Source organism: Acromyrmex echinatior, chromosome 12, assembly GCF_024713525.1.
Source record: "Acromyrmex echinatior isolate Ae372 chromosome 12, ASM2471352v2, whole genome shotgun sequence".
NCBI lineage: Eukaryota > Metazoa > Arthropoda > Insecta > Hymenoptera > Formicidae > Acromyrmex > Acromyrmex echinatior.
In genome coordinates this window covers 8,004,258-8,026,792 of record NC_141863.1, presented here as the reverse complement: position 1 = coordinate 8,026,792, position 22,535 = coordinate 8,004,258, and the positions used below count along the sequence as shown (strand labels likewise).

Below are 22,535 nucleotides of genomic sequence, written 5' to 3'. Positions count from 1 at the left end.
ATACTCTAAACCTTTTTATAATGCATGTTGATTCTTTCCGCAATTTTATCACTCTTTAAACAATAATCAACGTATTCAGTTTCCATTCTATTATTTAACTCAATGTATTTTTACAAAGTGATTTAATCTTACCTTTAATCTTACTTTTACTGTACATTTTTATGATACATATTGTAAAAAATAACTCTTATGCGATTATAAAAAAAGGATTGTTAAAATACAATCTTAAATAACTGAATCAATATTTTCATTAATGATAACGACGTACACACAGAGATCACGCGAAAATGTATAGGAAATTGTATTCTGCCGCATTCCGCATATTAGATATACGACTAATCGATTTCTCTGCATGTATGCTTCGTATAGTAGATGCTAAATTAATCTGGATAGGCCTATAGAGAATGCGATGTACGTTATGCTTACGCATATATATTGCTACTTGAAAATACTATAAAACTCAGATGAAAAATTTTTTACAGCCCTTTAAAAGCATATTTAATTACATATTAATGTTAACTGTGTGCTGTGTTGTCAATATTATAATTATTATTACTCAACTATTAAAAACACGTATGTTTTCCGTCTTGTTTCATAAAAGATACAAAATAGAATATAATACACAAGTTAGTAAATTTAAAAGAAAATGCTCTTATAAAATAGAAATGTCTTCAATCCTACAACATGTATTTGTGCTATACAGCACGTAGGTATGTTACGGAATAAATAAAAAGTAGACAGATTCCACAAATTCTGATCAGCAGGATAATTGTGTGTGATTTTTAGCATGAGAGCTCACACTCGTCAGAATATCCGAACAAAAATGTTTTTATTTTGCTGAATTTTTTAATTTGCTTCCGCCGGACTCTGCCAGTAGTGCGCTTGCATGGATAATCGTTGATTGTTACTTGGTTTGAGAGGCGTCACGCAGCGGGCGGCATCCGGAAATCGTTCGTGATAACGCTCTAATCTCAGGTACTTCACAGTCACTAAATTACCTGCAAAGAAAATGTAAATCCTAAAGTAAAGATAAGCGATTTTCTGAAGAATCAATTCTTTCGCGCATCTGGGATACATTCACCACTTAATGCTTGTAACATTCTTGGAAACACTTCATCCTTGCTACTTATAAAATATTAAACAAATGATACTCGCCAGTGTGTAAGCATCAAATGGAACACATTCCGAGATGTAAAACAATTGCTTCTTCAGAGATTATCCATTGCAAATACATTGCAGTATATGCATTAAAATCAATATAAAACTAGCATAATGTTGGCATAAGTTTCTAACAAGGATTATATTATTAAAAAGAAAAAATTATATACTAATAATTATGGCCATATTCAGAACGCGCTTACAACGATTTTAGTGCGCTAACATACTATAATTTACATATATAATTTACGCATATTATAGAATTTTAGAGCTAAAAGCGCGCTTCGAATACTCGATAATAGTGCGTTCTGAATACAGACCTATATCTTTAACTTCTTCATTAATATTATATTTCATAAGTTTCTCAAAAATTAAGAGTTTGTCTATTACAGTCGAAGCTGGATCTTAGGTACTTTTAAATAATTTCTATGTGAATTTATATGTTAAATATGTAGTCATTTGAACTGCGAGCCGAAATGATTTTTCGAACTTATAAACGCAATTTAACTATTATAGTAATATCACAGATTGATAAGCAATTTAATAATTTAATAAATTTATTTACAGTTTTTCAGTACATTAACATCTTTCTAAGGGATGTCAGATTGAGCATCAAATTATTAAATTGCTTATCAATTTAATTTGTGATAGTAGTAGTAATTTAATTGCGTTTATAAGAAAATCATTTTGACGCGTAGTTTAAATGACTACATATTTAGTATATAAATTCACATAGAAATTATAAATTTATTTAAAAGTATCTAAGAGTAGACCTGTCTAATTTAAATTCTAGAGCCAAAACGCAAAGCCATCGACGTACAAAAATTCAATGTGAGTAAGATTTTAGGAACTATGAACTGTTGATAAGCGTCATTAGATGCATATCAATACTTTACAGTCTCCGCAATCTTACCCACATTGAATTTTTTGCGTCGATGGCTTTGTGTTTTGGCTGCAGCTTCCATGGCGGAGCTCAAATTGGACAGGCCTGATCTAAGATCTTTGACCGTAATAAGCATTAAACTTTTACTTTTTCACATGTACAGTCTTAAATCGTTTATTATTTCTCAGCAATATTAGTGGAATTCTGTGAAAACTTTACGTAAGATGGTCGCCAACAACCGGTGTTTAAGAATTAAGTTTAGAGAATAAGAATTATAATTTTTGTTACACATACCATCAAACCAACAACCATGTAATGCTCTGTAAGCTTTGCCAGCATCTTCCTGCGACATACATTTCATATAAACGCAACCTTCACGGCTACCAATGTCTACTCGAATGTGAAGTATCTTTACACCCTCCCCACACTTTTCTAAGATAGCATCCTGCACTCTCGTTTCCCAATCGTCTTCGGTTTCACTATATTGTAATAAAAAGTGACTTAAATCACTATCATCCCATTAATCAATTTTAGATTATAAACGCACTCATGCATTACTTACATATCTGGATCAAACATGTGCCTGATTTTCAAGCAAGGTGTCGGTGAACAAGTTAAGCTATTAACTGACCCCTCCATCGTTTCGAACGCTTGTCCTTGCCAGACCTTCGGCTTCTTACCTAAGGCCGCGTTTTGCGCGGGAGATTTATTCAAAGCATTATTCGGCAACCATCGCCAGACATGAAACTCTTCTCCTGCCACTTGCTGTACCTCTCTTCGAATTCTAAAGATCAAGATCATATATCCCATTACATAACTGTAAGTAAGATATAAAACAAAGACGTACAAAAGATTTTTTTTACCTGGATTCATTTTCATCTAGAAACTTGACTGCCTTTTCCCAAAGACTGGTCATTCTTTTACGATCTTTCGGTGGAATAAGATTATCTCGTACATGATTAATAGCAAGGAAACTTTCTTGCGCGCCGGGTTGCGTGGACGCATTTTGGTGATGTGTCTCAACGATACTTATAATATCGCTAACAAGCTTAAATACTTCTCTCTCCATATTTCTCTTGTATCTTAGGTACCAAAAGTACGATTTATAAATTCCGATACCTGTTAATGAGACTGAAGATGCACAGGTACTAGTACAAATCTTTCGATACATGTAGTTCTGTCTATGTATGCATTGCAATATCGTAAACAGATATTACTTTGCGAATCATTTGTAAATTTTTTGTAATGCATATTTCTTTTTTTTTTTATACATTTAATATCTATATAAAAAGTATGTATCTCTCGATGCACTTCGGATATAAAAAAAGAAGTGTCTCGTTACAAAGTAATTTCAGTTTACGACAATATATTAAAGACAAAATTATATCGGCAAAGCATAGAGAATCATTTTAAAATGCAACTAACTTTACTTAAAGTATAGCTTACAGTACACCATAAAAAAGTGAATAATAATCTTATGAATATATACATCGTGTATTAACGACATGCACATAGGATCTCATAACACAGAACAAGATTCAGGAAGTTTTCTCAAATAAACAATCTGTTAGAACTTTACCGATTGCCACTATAAGAGCAGAAGAAATGATGGTAAAAATTTTGTTCTTAACAAGGCATTGCATTGGCAGCACAGGATTTAAAATTGCCATTCCAATTTTTCCATTTAGACGGGCGGAAAATAATTTATCCTGTAACAATTAAACAAATGTATTAATAATACAAGCATTTCTACGCCTAAAAAAGAAAAATAGATGAATATATTTACTAAAGTATCCAATATTTCCATGGTTGCTCCATTATCGTCATTTACATCGATAAGTGAGATGCCCCATTTCGGATTCATAATGATTAAAAATTGCGCGCTATGCAGATCCTCCTTCACCTCAAGGCTCGTCTGGAAATGAAGAATTATCGATATATAATCGTTAAACGAAATTAATTCTAGTTCTCAACCCACCACTTTCTCGCTTGTAAACATTTCCACGATATCCGCATTAGTCAAGTATGGTTTCTCATTCGAATTTTCGCATATTTTAGATATCGTCTTTCTCGTTAGGATGGGTTGCAGATGTTTTAACAATTGCAACACAGATTCTATGTTTTCCTTCATTATACAATTTACTCCAGGCGCTTTAAGATCAGGAGCTCCATCGAAGAAACATTGCGGTATGTTGTTATCTATAAATACAGGTGATATAAAACTATACAAGCTAAATAAATCATTAATCTATATAACATTGAAAAATTGGGAATTGTAAGTATGAGGTAGTTTCAAATTATATTTGTTTCAAACGAAAAACTGCCATTTTTTAAAATAATCATATAAGAAAGAAAAATAATGAAAATGAAAATGGCAATCCTTTATTTGAAAAAGTCAAAGTCTCGTATGAAACTACTTTCTTCCTTATATACAAATAAATCAACTCTTCAAAATAAACCATATTTGTTGCACTTTATAATATTAAAAGAAAAATGTCTAAATGTTACAAATAATGATTAAAAATTCAATGATTCTAAAAAGTAAATATATTGAACAAAAGATACAATAAATTTAAAATTATATGTCAATTTAATCATTTTTTTACATAACGACAAATAACTCTCTAATAATATTCTTAAACTTTAAAATTGGTCTGTTTTACAAAAACTTGAATAATACTTCGATTGATATATTTTTCCGAGCTGCACATAAGTTTTATCTCTACATACAAATAAGCATCGTATTATCGTCTAAATTAAATGATACAAAACGCGTGTTCGCAAATATAGGTGAAATAAACTGGAAATATAGATGCATTGAAAGAACGGGAAAAGAGGAAATAAAATATCCAAATTAATTTAAGAGATATTTGATTTTTATTATACATGTAAATATATATATAGAAAAAAGAAAGTACAATTCAAGACATTCTCTTGTATGTTTAATTTAGTAAGCTCGAGACAATTACTTTATTAGCCGTTAACGTTAGTAATAATTATAGTTATAAATATATAATAACTTGCATTCTGTAGGCCAAAATTGATTTGATAAAAGAGCATATACATTGTGCTTTGTGCCATATTATTTATGACAATCAAGCGTATAATTCTGAGAAATCTCTTCCCTTCAAAGTTTATCGGTCTCTGAAATCTTCCCTAGTTATATTTCAGCATACCTACCCGATGAAAGCGATGGAAGCGTCTCGGTTTCCCCACCAAGTCCTAAATATATTATTGCAAGAACAACAAAGAATAGGGCAAGTACTGCTACGAGGCCCATCGATACGATATTCTGATTATTTCGTACATTCTCCATGTCTGTATTTGTCGTTGACGGTTTATAAGTCGCTCTACTGAAAATATCTCGAACTCTGTCAGCGGACGATGCAGTATATCTCGAGCTAAATAATATTTGTTGATATTATACATTACATATAATTCAGATAAAATAATAATTTATATGTACCTTGGCTGAATTGACGACGAATACATGCTCCTTAAAGAAGAGAAGTGACCATTCGAATCTCTCTCTTTCACTTCTGGTAAACCAGAGGTCAAAGTATGGCGTAATGTAGGATCTGAAGTTATAAAAAGTTTATGTGAGATAAACGCACGAATTAAATATATAAGTGTAATATAAAATTCTTATTTTGAACTAAACGGATATATTTTTTAATAATTAATTTGATCTGAATAAACTAATAAATTACAAATAAAACTTTTCATAAACTAATAAATTATAAATAAAACTTTTCAATTATTTATAAAGATATGAGCGTAACATTTAGTTCAAAATAAATATCTTGTATTAAAGTATAGGCTTTATTATATATATCAAGAGATTTGCTTACTTTTTAAGCTGGATAATGTTGATGGCGGCGTATTCGTGTTTATCAAAGATTGTGAACTGAGTCTCCTTGTAAACTCTGATAAAAATGGAGTTTCATAGTTTGCAAGAAGATCTCTCTGATTTGTACTGTCCCTTCCACTCACATCTTCCTTTGTAGATTGAATCGGAGAGACGCTTGGCTTCAAGGGAGATACATTATATTTGCTGTCCTTCCATCCATAAGATGGCTTCGTTTTAGATATCTGATCGTAATCGAAAGTTCCGCGATCGTATACTCGAGAATCATACAGTCTGCTGCTTGGATTGGACAAATACTTGTCGTATGAGCGCCCATATGAACTTCCAGCATCCTCTACAACATCCGAGTCCGATCCAGTTTCCAAACCATCAGATACATAGGTTCTCTGTGTCTTGCTAAATTTGCTCGACGTAGTTTTTGAAGTTGTGCGAGTCACAGAAGGCATGTTTGAGTCAAAATTTGTCACATTAGGATCTTTGAACTCAGAATGTGGTGGCGACAAATTTTCCTTGGCTGGATTTTTTGTCACACTCGCAACATCAGGGGGAATAATCGAAGGTGGAGGCATAGGATTCGCTAACGTTTGCCGACGCAGATTTGCACTCTTCTTCTTCTTAACAACATTTGTGTTTGTATCGTCGTCTGTGTCGTCGCTGCTATATCTAATGCATAGATGAAGAAAACAACAATATCAAAAGGGAGGTACAAAATATATTCTACATATACATAATTGTCTAGTATATTGAAATTCAATTAAAAGCATTAAAAATATTTAGAAATAGATTATAAATATAAAATATTTAAATTAAAATCTTATTAGCACTAAATCTATTTTTTTTTAGCTAAATTTCTTGCATAATTAATTTTCTCTTATTAGCACTTATTAAAATCTTATTAGCACTAAATCTATTATTTTTAGTTAAATTTCTTGCACAATTAATCTTCTCTTTTTTCTCTAAGAAAAAAAAGAAAATCTGAATTGTATAAGAAATTCAATTGAAAACAGGCATTCTGCTGAAACTTCATGAATTTTTTTAACTTCTACAATACAACATAGATTTAATTCGAGGAATGCAACAAGCGCAAAAAAAACCGCTACATTTTATAAATAATTAGTATTGTGAACTAGATGTTATAGCATCACACATTGCTAAAAACTGAATGTAAACATTGCCACTCCATGCACCATCTTACATTCAGAATCGAGATAAATAAGATCTTTTCTGACGCTACACAGAAGAGAATCTTACGTCGCGTGCTTCGTTAGCTGCGACATTAAAGATTGTTATCGTATGCCGACGTCGCCAAATTTGAAACTTCAGTAGAATCATAACATTCTTTTCGACTCTTCTCGACCTTTTCTTTCTGTTTTTTTTCTCTCTCTGCTCTTTCGCTGAAATCTCGAGCTTACTCCAAACTTCAAGCGTATAAATGTGACACATGCTGAAAGAAAACTCGTGTCGGTGTATCTTTTCAAAGGAAAAACGCTCACCTGGCGGCTAACGAATGCCGGGATCCTCCTGCCCCTCCGGCACTGCCGCGTGCTTCCATAAGGTTCTTCAACTTCTTGGCGAGTATCTTGCGGGTCGTCTGTGTCACCGGTCCCACCGGATACCCGTACTCCATTAACTTCGTCCGAAGCTCGGAATCGCTAAGCGCGTCCACCGACATCTTGTCTCGCGGACGAGTGACCGCGTTCTCAAACGGACAAGATACCCGATTTAAAAAGATACGGCCCGATCGGTCGACTGTCGTATCACGATGTTTACGGGACGTCTTCGCTCCGCGGACGCCCGGTCCTGCGGTTTATTTCGATCGATGATCAATCCTTCGCTGCCCGCCGCCTTCGCAATTCGCGCGTGAGAGACGCTCACTCGTTTGCCGTTATACTCCTTCGTGGACGTCCGCGCACGTGGACGATATGTACGTACCAACCGGTCGTATCCCGGTTCTGTGCGGTCACACAACCAACTCGTTCTCGTCCTCTCGTCTCCGGTGAGATCCTCCTGAGACCCCGCCGTATAATCACGCGCACCACCACCCGCGGCCGTCTCTTTCCGTACCGTCCGGTTATTGCGCGGCTGCCTTCCTCCACCGCCAAACAATTCAACTCGCTCGGTAACTGCAAAAAGAAAAATGGCGCAATTTTCTAACGGTCACAGACGCACGCATACGAGATACGCAGCTGCATGCTTGCATCCGCATAGCATAACGTTCGACGCGTTTCCATGTGGGAATTGGTAGGAATGGCTGCGTTCAGAGGACTCAACAGTTGAGTAATCGCTCGTTGCTATTGATGTATTCTTCCAAATCTAAAATGCTGATTGGATGATCTAAAAGAATACATCAATAACAGCCAATGGGAATCTCGATGCCCAAAGTGCTCCAGCCTTCAATCGGCCGCGAATGAAACTTGTCTGATTGATCGGATGAACGGCGGAAATTTTTATTCATGCTCGAAATCTTCTACTTTAAACTGAAGTTGCCAATAAAAAAATTAATAAAATCGATGGAGCAAGATGGATAAGTTTTAAAATAATTTTTAATTTTTACAAATACTTTCCTACACGCGTTGTTGCTTCGAAATTGGTACATATAAATGAAATTTAAAAGCAATACATGTACATAACTTGCGCTTTTTTCGTTCTTTAAACATATAAGAAAAATTTGATGTTTTAAAACGTCTAAAAAAAGTTTTATTCGATCAGTTTTTTCGTGTAAATTAGTTGATTACTCAAAATAATTAAGTAGCAAATAAAAATATGTAAAGGAAAAATATAAGAAAAACGTAAAGAAAATATTATGTAAAATAATAAATTTTAAAACTACAAAAAAATGGAAAGATTTGAAGAGAAACAAGATGAAATTCATCTTGCTTAAGTTAATTTTAGACAATTTGTAACTTTCTGTTATCATATAACGCGAGAAATATTTAAAAGATATATAATTAAAATTGAATATATATTATAAATTATTTTGAATTAATTATTTCAATTAACTAAAAGAAAAACAATTTAAAAAAATTTAAATAATATATATCAAAATACATAGCATACAAAATTATAAGTAGAATTTTATCATAAAATTTGACATGAATTTAGAAGCCTAAGGACTTTAAACACATATACATAAATACACAGTATATAGCTTTAACGTTACATTTTGTCCTTTGTACAATACAATACGTTAACATTGGAATATGGCGCACAAATAATATATCAATTTATATTATAGGATCCATATATACTTATGTAATGGTATACTTATTACGGCATATAATATACGTAGTGCGATATGTATATGCTTTAAAATACTATACAACTGCTGTGTTACTGTCGAAATGCATGTCTAAACAATCGTGTAATTAAATCAGCGACGATACGTCTTCCTTATTTTGTTATACGAATTGTTATACAATTCTATTCGATTGAAAGTTGCCCGCCAATAGTAAAAAATGGCAAATGTAGTGACTGTATAGCGGTTGCGATTCTGTCGACAATTTGCAAACATTAGCGCGGTCAGAGAGGGATTCCAATTTAAACTTACATATATTATATATAAACTTATATTTAAGTATGTAAACTTACATACTGCCGTTAATTAGAGTTAGTAGAGAAATCTATTTCGAAAATCTTAAATACTTAATCTATATCGTTTATTTAATTTTATTAAAAAAGATTACTCCGATATGTTTCACTGTAGACAACAGATTTTCGTCTCGTTAATCTGAGTATGTTTTCTTTTTCCCTTTTTCTTCTTGATAGACGACAAGACTGCAAATAGACGACAGAATTACACTTACACAGGCAGCATAGACGCAGGAGTGACATAATGGATTGTCTTATATGCTATGTGCATGTTTTATATATATGATGTATAGAAATCACGAACTCGTTACATATACTCTGTAATTCCTTACTAACTCTTTGTATCGCAATATTGTTTCTTATATGTTATCAAGTACTACAACATACGCGGTAAAGTCGTTTAAGCAGTTAAAGAATAGAAAATCTACTGTATAAGCGGAATATAATGTAACAACATTGTACTCAATTCTTAATAGTCTCTTGAATCTCTCTTTTTTTCTTCCGATTTTTTTTTTAATCGCATCGACCGAAAATATTTCAACGAACCTATTTGCTTTCGAAAGCATATAGAAATCGTATTGCGATGAGAAATTCAAATGCATCAACGTAGACCGTATTCGTCAAATACTGCAAACTGTTTACGCATCAGATTGCTACATCTGCGATAACGCTATAAACTACACGTACTTATAAAATATTATATCTATATATTTATATATTATATATATATATATACACATGTACGTACACGTATCTAATGCAAATAACGCAATAAATAACATCTGCCCGAGCTGCCTCCGTTTCATCCTGCACTTAAAAAACGTGTCTTGTGCTTTATAATTAACTTAAAAGATGAGGTAATAAGTTCAAAGATATACGCTACGAAATGGATGGATATAGCTACGCTTTGAATTGCAATGTAAAAATTTCGCCAAGCATTCGAAAGAAACTCGTTTGATACGCATGCTGCACAGAAGTCCATATTCTTCTTCCGATACATACATACGCTACTACGGTCTTTTGTTCGCAATTAGTGCTATTGATAATATAAAACAGATAAGAATAACGATCGGTACAAGTAATAATGATAAGCCTTAGTCGAGCCGTTCTCTATCACGTTAACGCACACTCATTTCTTTTTGTTTTTGATGAATAACTAATGAAACACTCACAAATGGTTCATAAGACTTAAACGAGACTTGTATGCCACTTCAGCCATGCGCTATCGTTTTAAACGATTAATATTATACTTAAAGAGTTGTCAATAAAGCCCTTTATCATAAATGAGAAAAAAATTTACCGCCATTACAATAAAGTGTAAAGCTAAAATTATAAAGCGCTTTACATATAGCTTAGATTCGTATTAAATCGGTAAATACTAAGTAAATTATTCCTTCCTCATGGTGTGTGCCCTCACGCTACGCATATCGAAAATTTATGACATGCATAATAAAAGTGGCAGATTTCAGTATAAATATATATATGTATATATTAGTAATATACGCGTGGATTATATTATAAAGTGAAAGAAAAAGAGAAAGAGGGAAGAGAAAGAAAAAAACAATAATGATGTGTATGTGTGTGCATAAAATTAATATAAAATAAACTATTAGCATCTCTTATATAATATATACATTTACAGAAAGTTCATTCTCTGAAGATTTTTCTATAATAAAAAGACAAGAAATGTTAATAATATACAATTAAAAAGACGACTGGAAAAAGATACGTAAGCATATATATTATTTTGGAATCTCTCGTAAAATTGCTTGAAAACAATTATAACTATACAATAGATCTCCATGGAATTGTAATTGTTTTCGCGCAAGAATACGCTGCAAAATAAAAAAAAGAAAGCTTTTTAAACTTTCTCGAAGTTTGGATTATTATTCTGGATTATTATGATTTATATAATTTTACATAATTTACATATGTATTTTTTTTCCAGTTCCTGTATTGCTTAAGAAAAAGGGGAAAAATATTGATAATAGACTAATAATTTGTAAATATTTCTTCTTTAATTATTTAGACATTTAAAAGTTTTGAGTTACAAATGCACAGGCTATCCCAGCAGAAATATGTTGGACGGTATTACTTGAATGCTTTCAAACAGATTTATGTTTGCATAATGTACTAGAAAAAATAGAATATATGTTTACAAGCCTTAAAGTTAATGAAAGAGATGTTCAGTAAAATAATTGCAAAATTAATTTTCTATTACATAATATTATACACACATGTTATATATATTCATAACTTATCCTTTTTTATAAAAATCATCATTTTCTTGATAAATTTAAGTAAAATGTTGGTAGCATGCTAACAATTTGTCAATTAATTCCAAAAATATTACGATAAATTGACGTCCATATTTTGTCAGCAAAATCTGCTAACATAATTTGATAATTACCAGAAGAAATAATTAGAAAACGATAGATTCTGCTCAATTTCTGCAGTTAATCCATCATCATATTCTGGTAGCAAATTTTATTATATTTCTGGTGATATTTATCGAAAAAATGTATAGCAAATATTTTGCAAAATCCATTTTCAACAAATTTGGCTAAGTTAATAATCTCTTTCTATTTTTAATAATCTATTAACAGTTTCAAAATATTATTTTATTTAAATCTCTTGAATAACAATACTCTATAGAGTGATATTATATTTTCCCTAGGATAACCTGTAGATGAAAATCAGGGTAACAAAATTAAACATAACGTGTGATATGTTTGTCAGAAGAAAATGAATTGTAAGAGGAATAACAAAGAAAATCATTATTCTAAAAAAAAAATAAATTCGACATCGTGTTATGTGTATTAGATAGTGTCAGGAATATCGGGAAAAGTCCCAATGTAAAGCTGATATTTTACGAATCCAAAATTTGATCGGGCACTATCCTATTAGGTAATGTCTTTATACATAATGTTAAAGCTTCAAAGTGTAGTTAAAAATAAATTTGAAAAATTAAAGAAAAATTAAAGCTTTTATATCTGCGCCTCTAAAGTTTAGAATTTTCAATTGCAAATATATTGGAGATAAAGCTAAGAGAAATATTATATTATTCATTTAATATAAAATAAACTTTGATAATTTCTCTATTTGGCTCCTTCTAATCATTTTATCTAATAAATATAAAATAATTATAAAGAAAGATGGAGTCTACTCAAACTTTCTTTAAAAACAAATCGAATACAAATTGTGTATGTGTGTTATTTACGCGAATAAAGAACATAAAATTCATATTAGAATTGTTATCTCTCAAACTCGGTGATGAGTATGATATATATTCTTATGAATTTAATTTATGGATAATGTGTCGCCACGTTATAAATTGTGTTATAATTTAAATTACAGTAAAAATATTATACAAGTGTGTATATAAAATTGTCCAAGATCATGCGAAATGTAGGAAATATGAAAACTGAATCAAGCTAATAATGGTCCCGAAATTGTCGTATAAAGATTGACCTTTAAATAAGAAACAAAAAATTGTCAGTATAAAAATTGACCTTTAAATAAGAAACAAGAAGATCGAAATGCGTACTGCTTTAACAAGATGTTATCCTACATCAAACTAATAATAACTCGAATACACACCCATCTAATGAACAGATCACATCTACTTCAGATATTTCCGAACAACGACAACGAAAACCGACTGACGAATTCTTCGACCAATTTTTCGAGTCGATTATTTCTTAAGAAAAATTGGTCTTTATATCAATGGACACGTTTAAGTTATTGTAAATATTCATTCTCTCCAAAAAGCAAACTAACTTTTAAACAAATATAAAGCATTACCTAATACAAACTGTTTCCTAATTTTCTCCAACTGCTGATTTGTATATACAAACCAAAAATTCTGTATAAAAATTGAGATAAATTATGAAATTATACATTTCACTTCGCATTAAGTATTTTAATAATAAAACTTCAATTAAAGCTTTATAAAGAATTAAAGTTTTCTTATCTTCATAAAGAATTAAAGTTTTCTTATCTTATTTATATAAAAGTTATTTGTATAAAAGATTATTCAATTTAAACTGCTGATACTTTGTGTATCCAAGTTAGATTGGTCGAAGAATCCGTAGGGTAATTTTTTTGCGTTTTGTCAAAAACCCATTCATAGGCTTGTATACCTTCTCGTATGCGCATGTGTCGAACTGTGAGAGCAGAAAAAGATAAAACGAATCACCTAGAGAACAACATCGGGCAGGGAGCAATGCCACTAGGCTAGCTGCGTTCCACTTCGTCCAGCGTGATGTCCCATACCAATCATGGAACCGCCACTTCCTATGTCATCACGAACGGTTTTCTTTTCCTTATAGTAAATTTCTTCACTTTCTTTCTCGCACAACAGCAATACTGCTCCTCCAACTAGGAAAATTACCGCGCCCCAACCGACGCCGTACGCCCAACCGAATTCCCAGTTGGTTCGGTTTCCTAAAAAAAAAAAGAAATAAATTTAATATTAAGTAAAAATTGATTCAAAGATGTTCAATACAAATAAACGAAGATCATATTAAAAAAGTGGACATAGGGTAAGACAAAGAAAAACATATAATGTAAGTATAAAAAAGACTTGTGTAGATACGATTTCCGCATCTATATAATTTTTCACGACTTAAATTATATGTTTTTCTCTGTTTACATCCATGGCCAGTATTTATAAACTTAAAGTACATCTTGAGACATCATAAGCTACAATCACAAAATCATATTAGCATCTTAAAACATTGCTTAACTGAATATACTTCATAAATTCGATAATAGACAGTACAAGGAACAGTGTATCCTTTCATCTTTTCTTTTCTTTTAATTTAATCAAATCAAACGAGAGATGAAGTAAAAGCTTACCGAGATTCAATTCTGCTGCAAAGCATATGGGATATATGATCAGTGCTATGAGGAGGGACACCACTGAAATACATAGAGATGTAATTATAAGTATACTAAACAAAAAGTAAAAAAAAAAGACAAAACGCTCATATAACACTCACGTGCAATGCCCATGCAGAACACTGCAAATCTATAATATTTATGTTTGTCCCTGTGATCCTGTGTGCGCAAACCCAAACCAGTGAGAATCGTCGCGGCGATATCTGTCAGAAGACACACCACGCACAAAGCCGCAGCTGCCTTTATGTAGGCTGTAAGGTAAAACCTCAGATTACACAGCCAAGTCAGACATTAGTTTGATGCTTAGCAAGGAAAGGAATGGTACCGCTGTCCCTGGCTGCGTAGCATCCTGGGGGATCAGGCATGTTGAAGGGGAGTGGTGTTGGGGCACCTTCCTCGATGCAGTGAGCGAACAAGCCCTGTCTCCATCCCAGGGCCATCAGCCAGTCGGTCGACGCCAAGCCCATTATCATCAGCAGCACCACTATGATCCCGCATATAAACGCGATCACCTGCAAGAAGACGAGCATGAATGCAATAAAGCGACTTCGTTAGTAGCCGCTTAAACGCTATCACATATCCAGGATATCGTGGGAGTATTCGAAAGAGACGTTTCTCTCTCGAAGAAATATGATACCTGCGCGATCTCGTTGTCGCCCATGTGATCCTCGGCGACTGTATACATAATCATTTCACTTCCGAGTCAAGCGATCACGAATCCGTGAAGAGAAACACGCGCGAGTCAGCAGCGACCGGTCAGGGCAAGGGGAGAGCTTCTCCTTCGTGACGTTTCCTTCAAAGACGTACACGCGACGATGGCACGCTTCTTTTCGGATTGCGCGCACGAGGCATTGTCTGCTTCTCGGTACTCTCTTATCTTGACGTCAGTGATTCACGAAAGGGACGCGGAGCGGCTAGAACCCACCCTCTAGCACTCTCTCTCACCAAAGGGCACCGAGATACGCGCGTTGTGCCGAGGGTTCCGCGCGACGATCGTGAAGTCTCGTAGATGGTGGGGAGAAGGGTTGATTAACGGGCTCGGGGGTCAATGGCTTTCGTCGCGCTGGTGGACCCCGCAATGTATTATCGGACGAGGGCAACCCCCTATAACGCGCACCGCACGGGTTGTTTTCTCTCCTTTTTTTTTATCTCTTCTTTTTTTTACTCCTTTTCGTCTCTTTCTCGCGAAGCGGACGGATCGCAGATCGATGGCAGTGTTCCGGGGTCGTGGCACCCTCCCCTCCTTCGCGAAGTGAACGATTTTTAATGACAGTAATACTTGAACAGAAGGAGGGAAAGGGAGAAAGAGAGAGAGAAAGGGAACCGCGTCTCAAGCGAGAACGACTGACTCTCCGCGACTGGGATTGGGGAGGGAAGCAATCGGATTCCAGGTTCCAGGGAGGCTGCGCCCATCAGCGCCCATTAAAGGTCGTGGCGCAGTGCGCGCGAGCGCCAATCTCTGCGCTCTCCCGCTCTTCTTTCGCCCTTTTTTTCTCTTCAGTTATTTTTATTTTCTCTATCTCCCTTTCTCTCATTCCATCCAATCTATTTGCCCCTTTCATGTTTTTCGAGTTATCCAGAACTCCTTGCATGCAATTATTCATATCTTATCGAATGATAGTTGAGTAATTTATTATAGTACAAGGCATTATTCTATCTTTGTTTAACGTTGGCAAACAATAACGATATAATCACTGTGTTATACTGTATCTCTTATTGAAAAGTACATATTATCTATTTTTGCAAAGTATATAAAAATTCTATGTTTTTATTGCATATTTAATATAAAATTAATAGCTTAAAAATTGTATAAAATACAGAGATACAGTGATATAGTCACGATTTATTTAACTAAAAAGATTAAATTGCAGCCTGCATGTGTCACACATTAAATTCTCTGTAATTACAGGTCAACTCATTTTTTTTTATTGAGACACTCTAGTGTGAATTGAAATTGAAGTTACAAAAGTTTTTGTAGAAATAAATCTGTCATTCTATTGTCATGAATAATTGCACTGCATCATCATTTTATAATTGCTTCTTTACATTATCCTTCCATAGAAATTTGATCTTTTTTAATTACACTTTAAATCAAGTTTTTAATTTAAATACGCAACTATTCTATCCTGCAAGATACAATATGATATAATTTATAGAAAAAAACAATCAAATTTTATACATTTAACATAAATTTTAGCTTCAAAATCTTAGAATATAGATTAGTATAGGAATTTATTCTGCCTGCTGATTAATTTCTGCCTGCAGTAAAAAGAAAATACGTTTTAAACTTACCTTAAGTGGTCTGGTTACAGTAAGAGTTTCGATAGTGGTCAGTTGAGGCATTCTATTTGCACTGTAATAAAAAAAAATTTGTAACTGAAAGAAAAACGGTGCAAAGGTTTCTATATAAACAATTTTCAAATTATTGTGCTTAAAGAAAAAGTAAAACGCTACAGTAGAACTTCATTTGTAAGAACGTTTATAAAAATAAATTTGTGCTCAAATGTATAAATCCTAGTACAACTGATCTTAGTTCAGATAATAAGATCTCGACATGCTTGTCTTCAGTTTCGAACATCAGCTCCTATTATCAGAACAAATATTAGTAGAGATCTGTTGAGCTTCTATTATTCAAACTATTCAGTTATCGGAACTGCCCTGTCTCTTGACATATTCATATAAATGGAATTCTATTTCACTAGGGGAGGACTATGTATTAAGAAATCAAAAACTTCATTCGGAATATTCAAAACCAAAAATATAATATAATACCAAAGATAAATATTTAAAATAATCTATTAGGACGTTCATGGATTTCAAAAACTATGTAGAAAGACTGTTTTAGATCAAATACAGATTTAATCACAATCTTACATTACAAATATAACACAGACTTTAAATGGCATTTATGTATTCTTATTATTCATATACAGAATTAAATTTGAATAATGCGACAGTAAAACTTAATATCTAATAGCTAGTTTATATATTTATATTTTTCTAATATCTGATTCAATATATATTTTTTATGGAATATTTGCAGTCAAATCTAAGAATGTTTGAATTTTCAAAAGATCGATCTTTCTAAATAACAATAGCGATTTTAAACTGATCTATTTTTGCGAAAAATTGATTTTTCTAACTAAAAGGGACTATTTTAAACCAATTTCTTCGCAAAATATCGCTTCTTTTTTAACAAATTGATCCAGAAATTGCACATTCTTAGTCAGATCCCTAAAATTGTTTCAAAATTGAATTATAAAATTTCAGAGAAAAAAAGCTATTGATTTCTCGGAGATACTGCTTTAAATATTTTACATACTTATATGATTAATTGTATTTGAAAACATGCAATTTGTGTGTATACAGAACGGATATTAAGTACATACTATAAAAGATTTTAAGGGGATCCTAAACCAACACGAATTATCAACAATTGCAGATTGTCTATCAACAATTGCAGATTCTCCGAATTGGCTTTGTAGATCACCAAATCCTTTAATAGAATAAAAGTATGTACAAAAAACACCAGCCGTATTAAATTTGACAAGAAAATCATGGAAAAATTTAAAATTTCACTTTATTTCAACTCTCACAGCTGTCACCATATAATTCCCTTTGTGTAGAAATTCTATAAGTTCTACGTACCAAATATCTTCCTCGGAAGTGCATGACACGCACAATCCTGTTGAGTTTGATGATAAATTGTGGCTAAAGACCTAACAAAAAAATTTTCCAAAATTAAAGTCGTATGATAAGAGTAAAAGTCGTATGTTTATAAATAAACATAAAAAAATTGATTAAAAATCGTGAAATACTCAATATATTTTATTACTATTAGATAAAATATGTATTTCATAATTCGAAATATTTGCATTTTATTTTTATACTCAAATTAAATCATATAACACAGATTTAGTATGCACCTGTGCGCTCAGATTTAATATCCACTAGTACTTCCAATCGAATTCGCCGTTAATTACACCTTTTACATTTAATCTATTTGTTCTCTTCCTGAAAAATTTGAATTCAAGTTAAAGCATGCAAGAAATATAAGGCCTGTTTTCTGTGGCTGAACTAATATACACTTTTGGAACTTAAAGTGAGACAGATATAAGTTTGATTTGTTTAAAACAAGAAAGACAGAACAGTTTAGTGCAGGAGCAGAAAATAGACCAATAATTAACCCTTAAGCCTATTCTACAATGTGTTCTTTGTTTCCTGTTTTTGTTTTTTATCTTTTGTTTTTTTTTCCTTTGCAATCATTTTATCGACAATTGTATTTCTTGCTTCTTTCATGTTTCTTGTTTCTTTCGAAGTTCATTAATTTTTAAGCTAATTCTACAATATGTCCTTTTATCTGTTTCTTGTTGTTTGTCTCTTGCCTTTTTGGTCAATAAGACAAGAGACAAAGTAAGAAATAAAAAACAAAAAGCACATTGTAGAATTAGCCTTATCTCGGGCGATATAAAACAAAAAACCGGATAAAAAACAAAAAAACAAGATGTAAATAATAGTAAAAAGAAACAGGGAACAAAAAGCACATTATAGAACAGACTTTACAAAGTCAAGTCACTAAGCGATTCCTGTTTGTGCAAATTTTTTTGAGTCTTTCGGTAATTATAAATTATACTACATTTTATTATTTTCCAAAATAAAGTTTCAATATTTATTCTAAAAAATTGAAAATATCCCAAACGAGAATGGATTAAAATGAATTGAAATGGATTCAATTTTCAGAAATATTGATTCACGAATGTTAAAATAAATGCTTTTCAATCCTGAATGCATTTATTCATTTATAGGAATTATGGAGCATATTTCTATATCTTTCAATCTAAAAATAATATTATTATTATAATATTAGCTTTTTCTGTGCAACAATACGTACAAAACACACATTGTGAATACTGTTCAATTCCAAATTTTGAATAGGAAATATAGTTTTTCAATCCAATTGCATTCAATTGAATTTAATTAAATCCAAAAAAATTATTCACTATTTATAATATATATATATAGTTTCTTTCATCTATTCAGAATGGTTAAAAAATCTTTAAAAATTCATCAACATCCCAGCAAACGAGAATGGATTAAAATGGATTGAAATTTTTTTCTATCCGAATACATATTTTATATATATATATATATATATATATATATATAATTTTTAGAGATTTTTTAACCATTCTGAATAGATGAAAGAAACTGATGGATTCTAGTGGTCCACGTTTGGACAGATAAGGCATCAAATTATACGTTGTATTGTAAAGCTTGAGAGAAAATACACTTATTGCCTTCTTCTTTACATAATCAGAATGCTAGCAAAGTCGACGGACGTTAGTAATAGTAAATAATACATGAAACAATTCATGCCAAACAATTAGTTTAAAATCAGAATCACAACATTCACAACTGGACCCTTAACCAAACAGAAAGTACAAAAGATCTAAAACTCATGTTCCCCAAGAGTGATCTCGACGTGAACTGTATTGAGAGGAAATCGAGCAAGTTCGCGTCCAATTGAACTCGTTTTCACGGAGAAAATTATATGTGAGCACGTTGCTGATACCTTGTAAAAAAAACCTCTCTCCGTCCCTCGCACGTGACATTGACATGCAATGTCTTTGTTTAATTTCGAGAATATTCGGATGTCTGGTTCATTCCGGGGAACTCGGATCCGAAATGTAAGCTAGATTTTCTCTCTGAAAGAATGTGCGTTAATTATCCGTATTGTTTCGACCTGTCAGTTGTCACTTCTATTGTCACAATCTCGGTTACGATCACTCGTCATTCTCGTCAACCACACTTGTGGAAGTATTTATAGAGGTTAGAAATTCAAGTGTGACTCAAGATTTATTCAAGATCATATTTAACATCTGGTCGACACCTCGAGTAAACTCAATGAGTCATTTTAAGATAATTCCATACTTTGTCATTAAAACCATTCGTGAATAATTAACGCTGCATTCGGCCATCTGTACTCATCATTAGCACTCTACACTATGGTGGAATTATAGATAGGAGCGCCACACAATAAAAGGAACAGAGGACAGAGAACAGAGAATAAGAATTTCAACCTATCAGAAATCATGTATTGTGGAATACACAGTTTTTGATAGGTTGAAATTCTTATTCTCTGTTCTCTGTCGTCTGTTCCTTTTAAGCTAATTCTACAATGTACTTTTCATTTTCTATTTCTTGCTGTTTGTCTCTTGTCTTATTGATCAAAAAGGCAAGAGACAAACAGAGACAAAGCAAGAAACAGGAAACAAAGAGCACATTATAGAATTAGCCTTATTGTGTGGAGCCTTTATGTTTTTTATTGCTGCACTTTCTGAACTGGTACACACAGTGCAATGAGTTGAAGTGAAATAAAAGATTTGTTCGCGTCGTATGCTCCAGCATGCTCCAATGTGTTCCTGCTATAACTCCTACTCACTTCAACCAGCACATTAAAGTGTAAATGCTAAATGATAGGAGCACTTTAGAGCCTGTTAGAGCATGCGACGCGACAAACCTAAATATACATTTGTTTCACTTCAACTTATTGCACCGGTTCAGAGTGCAGCAATAAAAAACAGATCTTATATAAGGTAAACTATATGATATAAATATAAGATATTTTATTGCCCATAATGGCCAGCAGACTAAATTAGGATAACCAATCAAATATTTGTCCTAAATTAGAACAACTAACCAAATGCTTATTTCCTAAATTTAGGAAAAATTTTTGATTAATTATCAAAGAGCAGCTAAAACGTCAAGATGATCATACGTATTTTCCGAAGAATAATAATTAACAAAATACCAGTATATAATTCTATTCTGTATATGTATTAAATTTTATATCTTTATTTCTATCGGATTTTAAATATTATTTGTTATATTCGTTATTATATAAAACAAAATTAAGTTATTATAAATGAAGATCCAGGTTGAATAAATCGCTTTGTCATTATCATCTTCTGATTTAGTTAATTAATATAGTGTATAATTTCGTCTCCGTTCGATCTTCTTTTGTTATGTATTAATTTATAAACAAATAGAGATCGATGATGAATAAATCACTTTTTTTATTAATGTTAACATCAGCGCATTCTAGCAGTTCGATAGTTCGATAATTGTGCCAATACGCATGTTGTGCGAATATGTATTGTTTTATGTCGTTCGTGTTTTAGATTTTAGCCTGTAGACTTGTAGAATAAAATAGAACAAAGTGATATGTGCCACAACTGACGAGAAAACGTCTTCTCTTTTCCGTCAATATCATTTTGAGTATATATAAAAGTTGCTGCAATAGATTAATTCGAATTTCTATATATTATATTGCTTTGTAAGTACCTGATGGCACATATAGATGATGCATTCTGTTTTATGCATGATGTTTTATTTATCCGATTACATTCGATGAGCAACAAAGATAAATAATGCATTATGAGTGAAACGGAATACCCATCCTGTGTCAATTATCCTTAACGAGAAAAATTTATTCGATCAATATTCAAAATTCTAGTAGATTTAACGCGACATATACACATAATGCGATTGATAAGATCGGCGATTATCCAATCGGCAAGAAATTTTGGTTTTCTTACCAGAAAAAATTTTTTCGGCCAACAAGGAATTCAGGTATTTAATAGGAATTAATTAATGATTCTTATTCGATAATTCTTACAAGAATTCTGATTTGTTTGTTTTTGAACATACATATTGGTTGGAATCTAATAGATTTACCATTAAAGCGAGTATACTCTTTCTTCAATGTGATTTAACGAAAACTGGATTTTTTTGGCAAACAACAGTAGTTGTTAGATAGATAAATAGTTTTAAAATGATCGCGAATGATAATATATTAAAAAGTAAGAGAAATAAATAAAAAAGAGATTTAAAAAATGTATTTATCAAACTTGATTTTCTTAAAAATAATGGTCAATAATATCGACGACGTGACGCTTTTATCATAAACGATATTATACAACAATTTAATATTATATTAGTAATCTACAGTAAAAAAAAAAAAAATACAAAATGCTCTCTCACATACTTATAAAATTATTAGCTTTGTGACAATCGATTCCATATAACAATCAGACTCAATTTTCCGTATAATAGCAGCGATATCATATTTATATA

General features: G+C 32.1%; 2 protein-coding genes across 5 annotated transcripts; both read right to left on the bottom strand.

The window, feature by feature from the left end:
* Positions 1-74: 74 nt before the first annotated feature.
* On the bottom strand, positions 75-8,000 carry MAN1 (LEM domain-containing inner nuclear membrane protein MAN1). 2 transcript variants are annotated; one of them, XM_011054595.2, is made up of 11 exons: positions 7,403-8,000; positions 5,893-6,572; positions 5,508-5,619; positions 5,222-5,442; positions 4,020-4,240; positions 3,828-3,956; positions 3,621-3,750; positions 2,905-3,160; positions 2,604-2,825; positions 2,336-2,520; positions 75-998 (listed from the first exon to the last, which is right to left on the bottom strand). In XM_011054595.2, the coding sequence occupies exons 1-11, from the start codon at positions 7,579-7,581 to the stop codon at positions 847-849; spliced, it is 2,487 nt and encodes an 828-aa protein (XP_011052897.1). In that variant the 5' UTR covers positions 7,582-8,000; the 3' UTR covers positions 75-846. The 2 variants fall into 2 exon arrangements, with proteins under 2 accessions (XP_011052897.1, XP_011052896.1); XM_011054594.2 differs by having other exon boundaries at positions 2,905-3,172; positions 7,403-7,999.
* LOC105145188 (p53 apoptosis effector related to PMP-22) lies at positions 7,945-20,443 on the bottom strand. Of its 3 annotated transcripts, XM_087411943.1 has the most exons (9): positions 19,972-20,443; positions 18,326-18,413; positions 18,048-18,118; positions 15,037-16,752; positions 14,725-14,911; positions 14,501-14,650; positions 14,358-14,420; positions 13,696-13,943; positions 7,945-8,032 (listed from the first exon to the last, which is right to left on the bottom strand). In XM_087411943.1, exons 4-8 carry the CDS (start codon positions 15,088-15,090, stop codon positions 13,729-13,731), a joined length of 669 nt encoding a protein of 222 aa, XP_087268069.1. In that variant the 5' UTR covers positions 15,091-16,752; positions 18,048-18,118; positions 18,326-18,413; positions 19,972-20,443; the 3' UTR covers positions 7,945-8,032; positions 13,696-13,728. The 3 variants fall into 3 exon arrangements, with proteins under 3 accessions (XP_087268069.1, XP_087268068.1, XP_011052895.1); XM_087411942.1 differs by lacking the exon at positions 7,945-8,032 and having other exon boundaries at positions 8,930-13,943; XM_011054593.2 differs by lacking the exon at positions 7,945-8,032 and having other exon boundaries at positions 8,930-13,943; positions 16,692-16,752; positions 19,972-20,441.
* Positions 20,444-22,535: the final 2,092 nt, after the last annotated feature.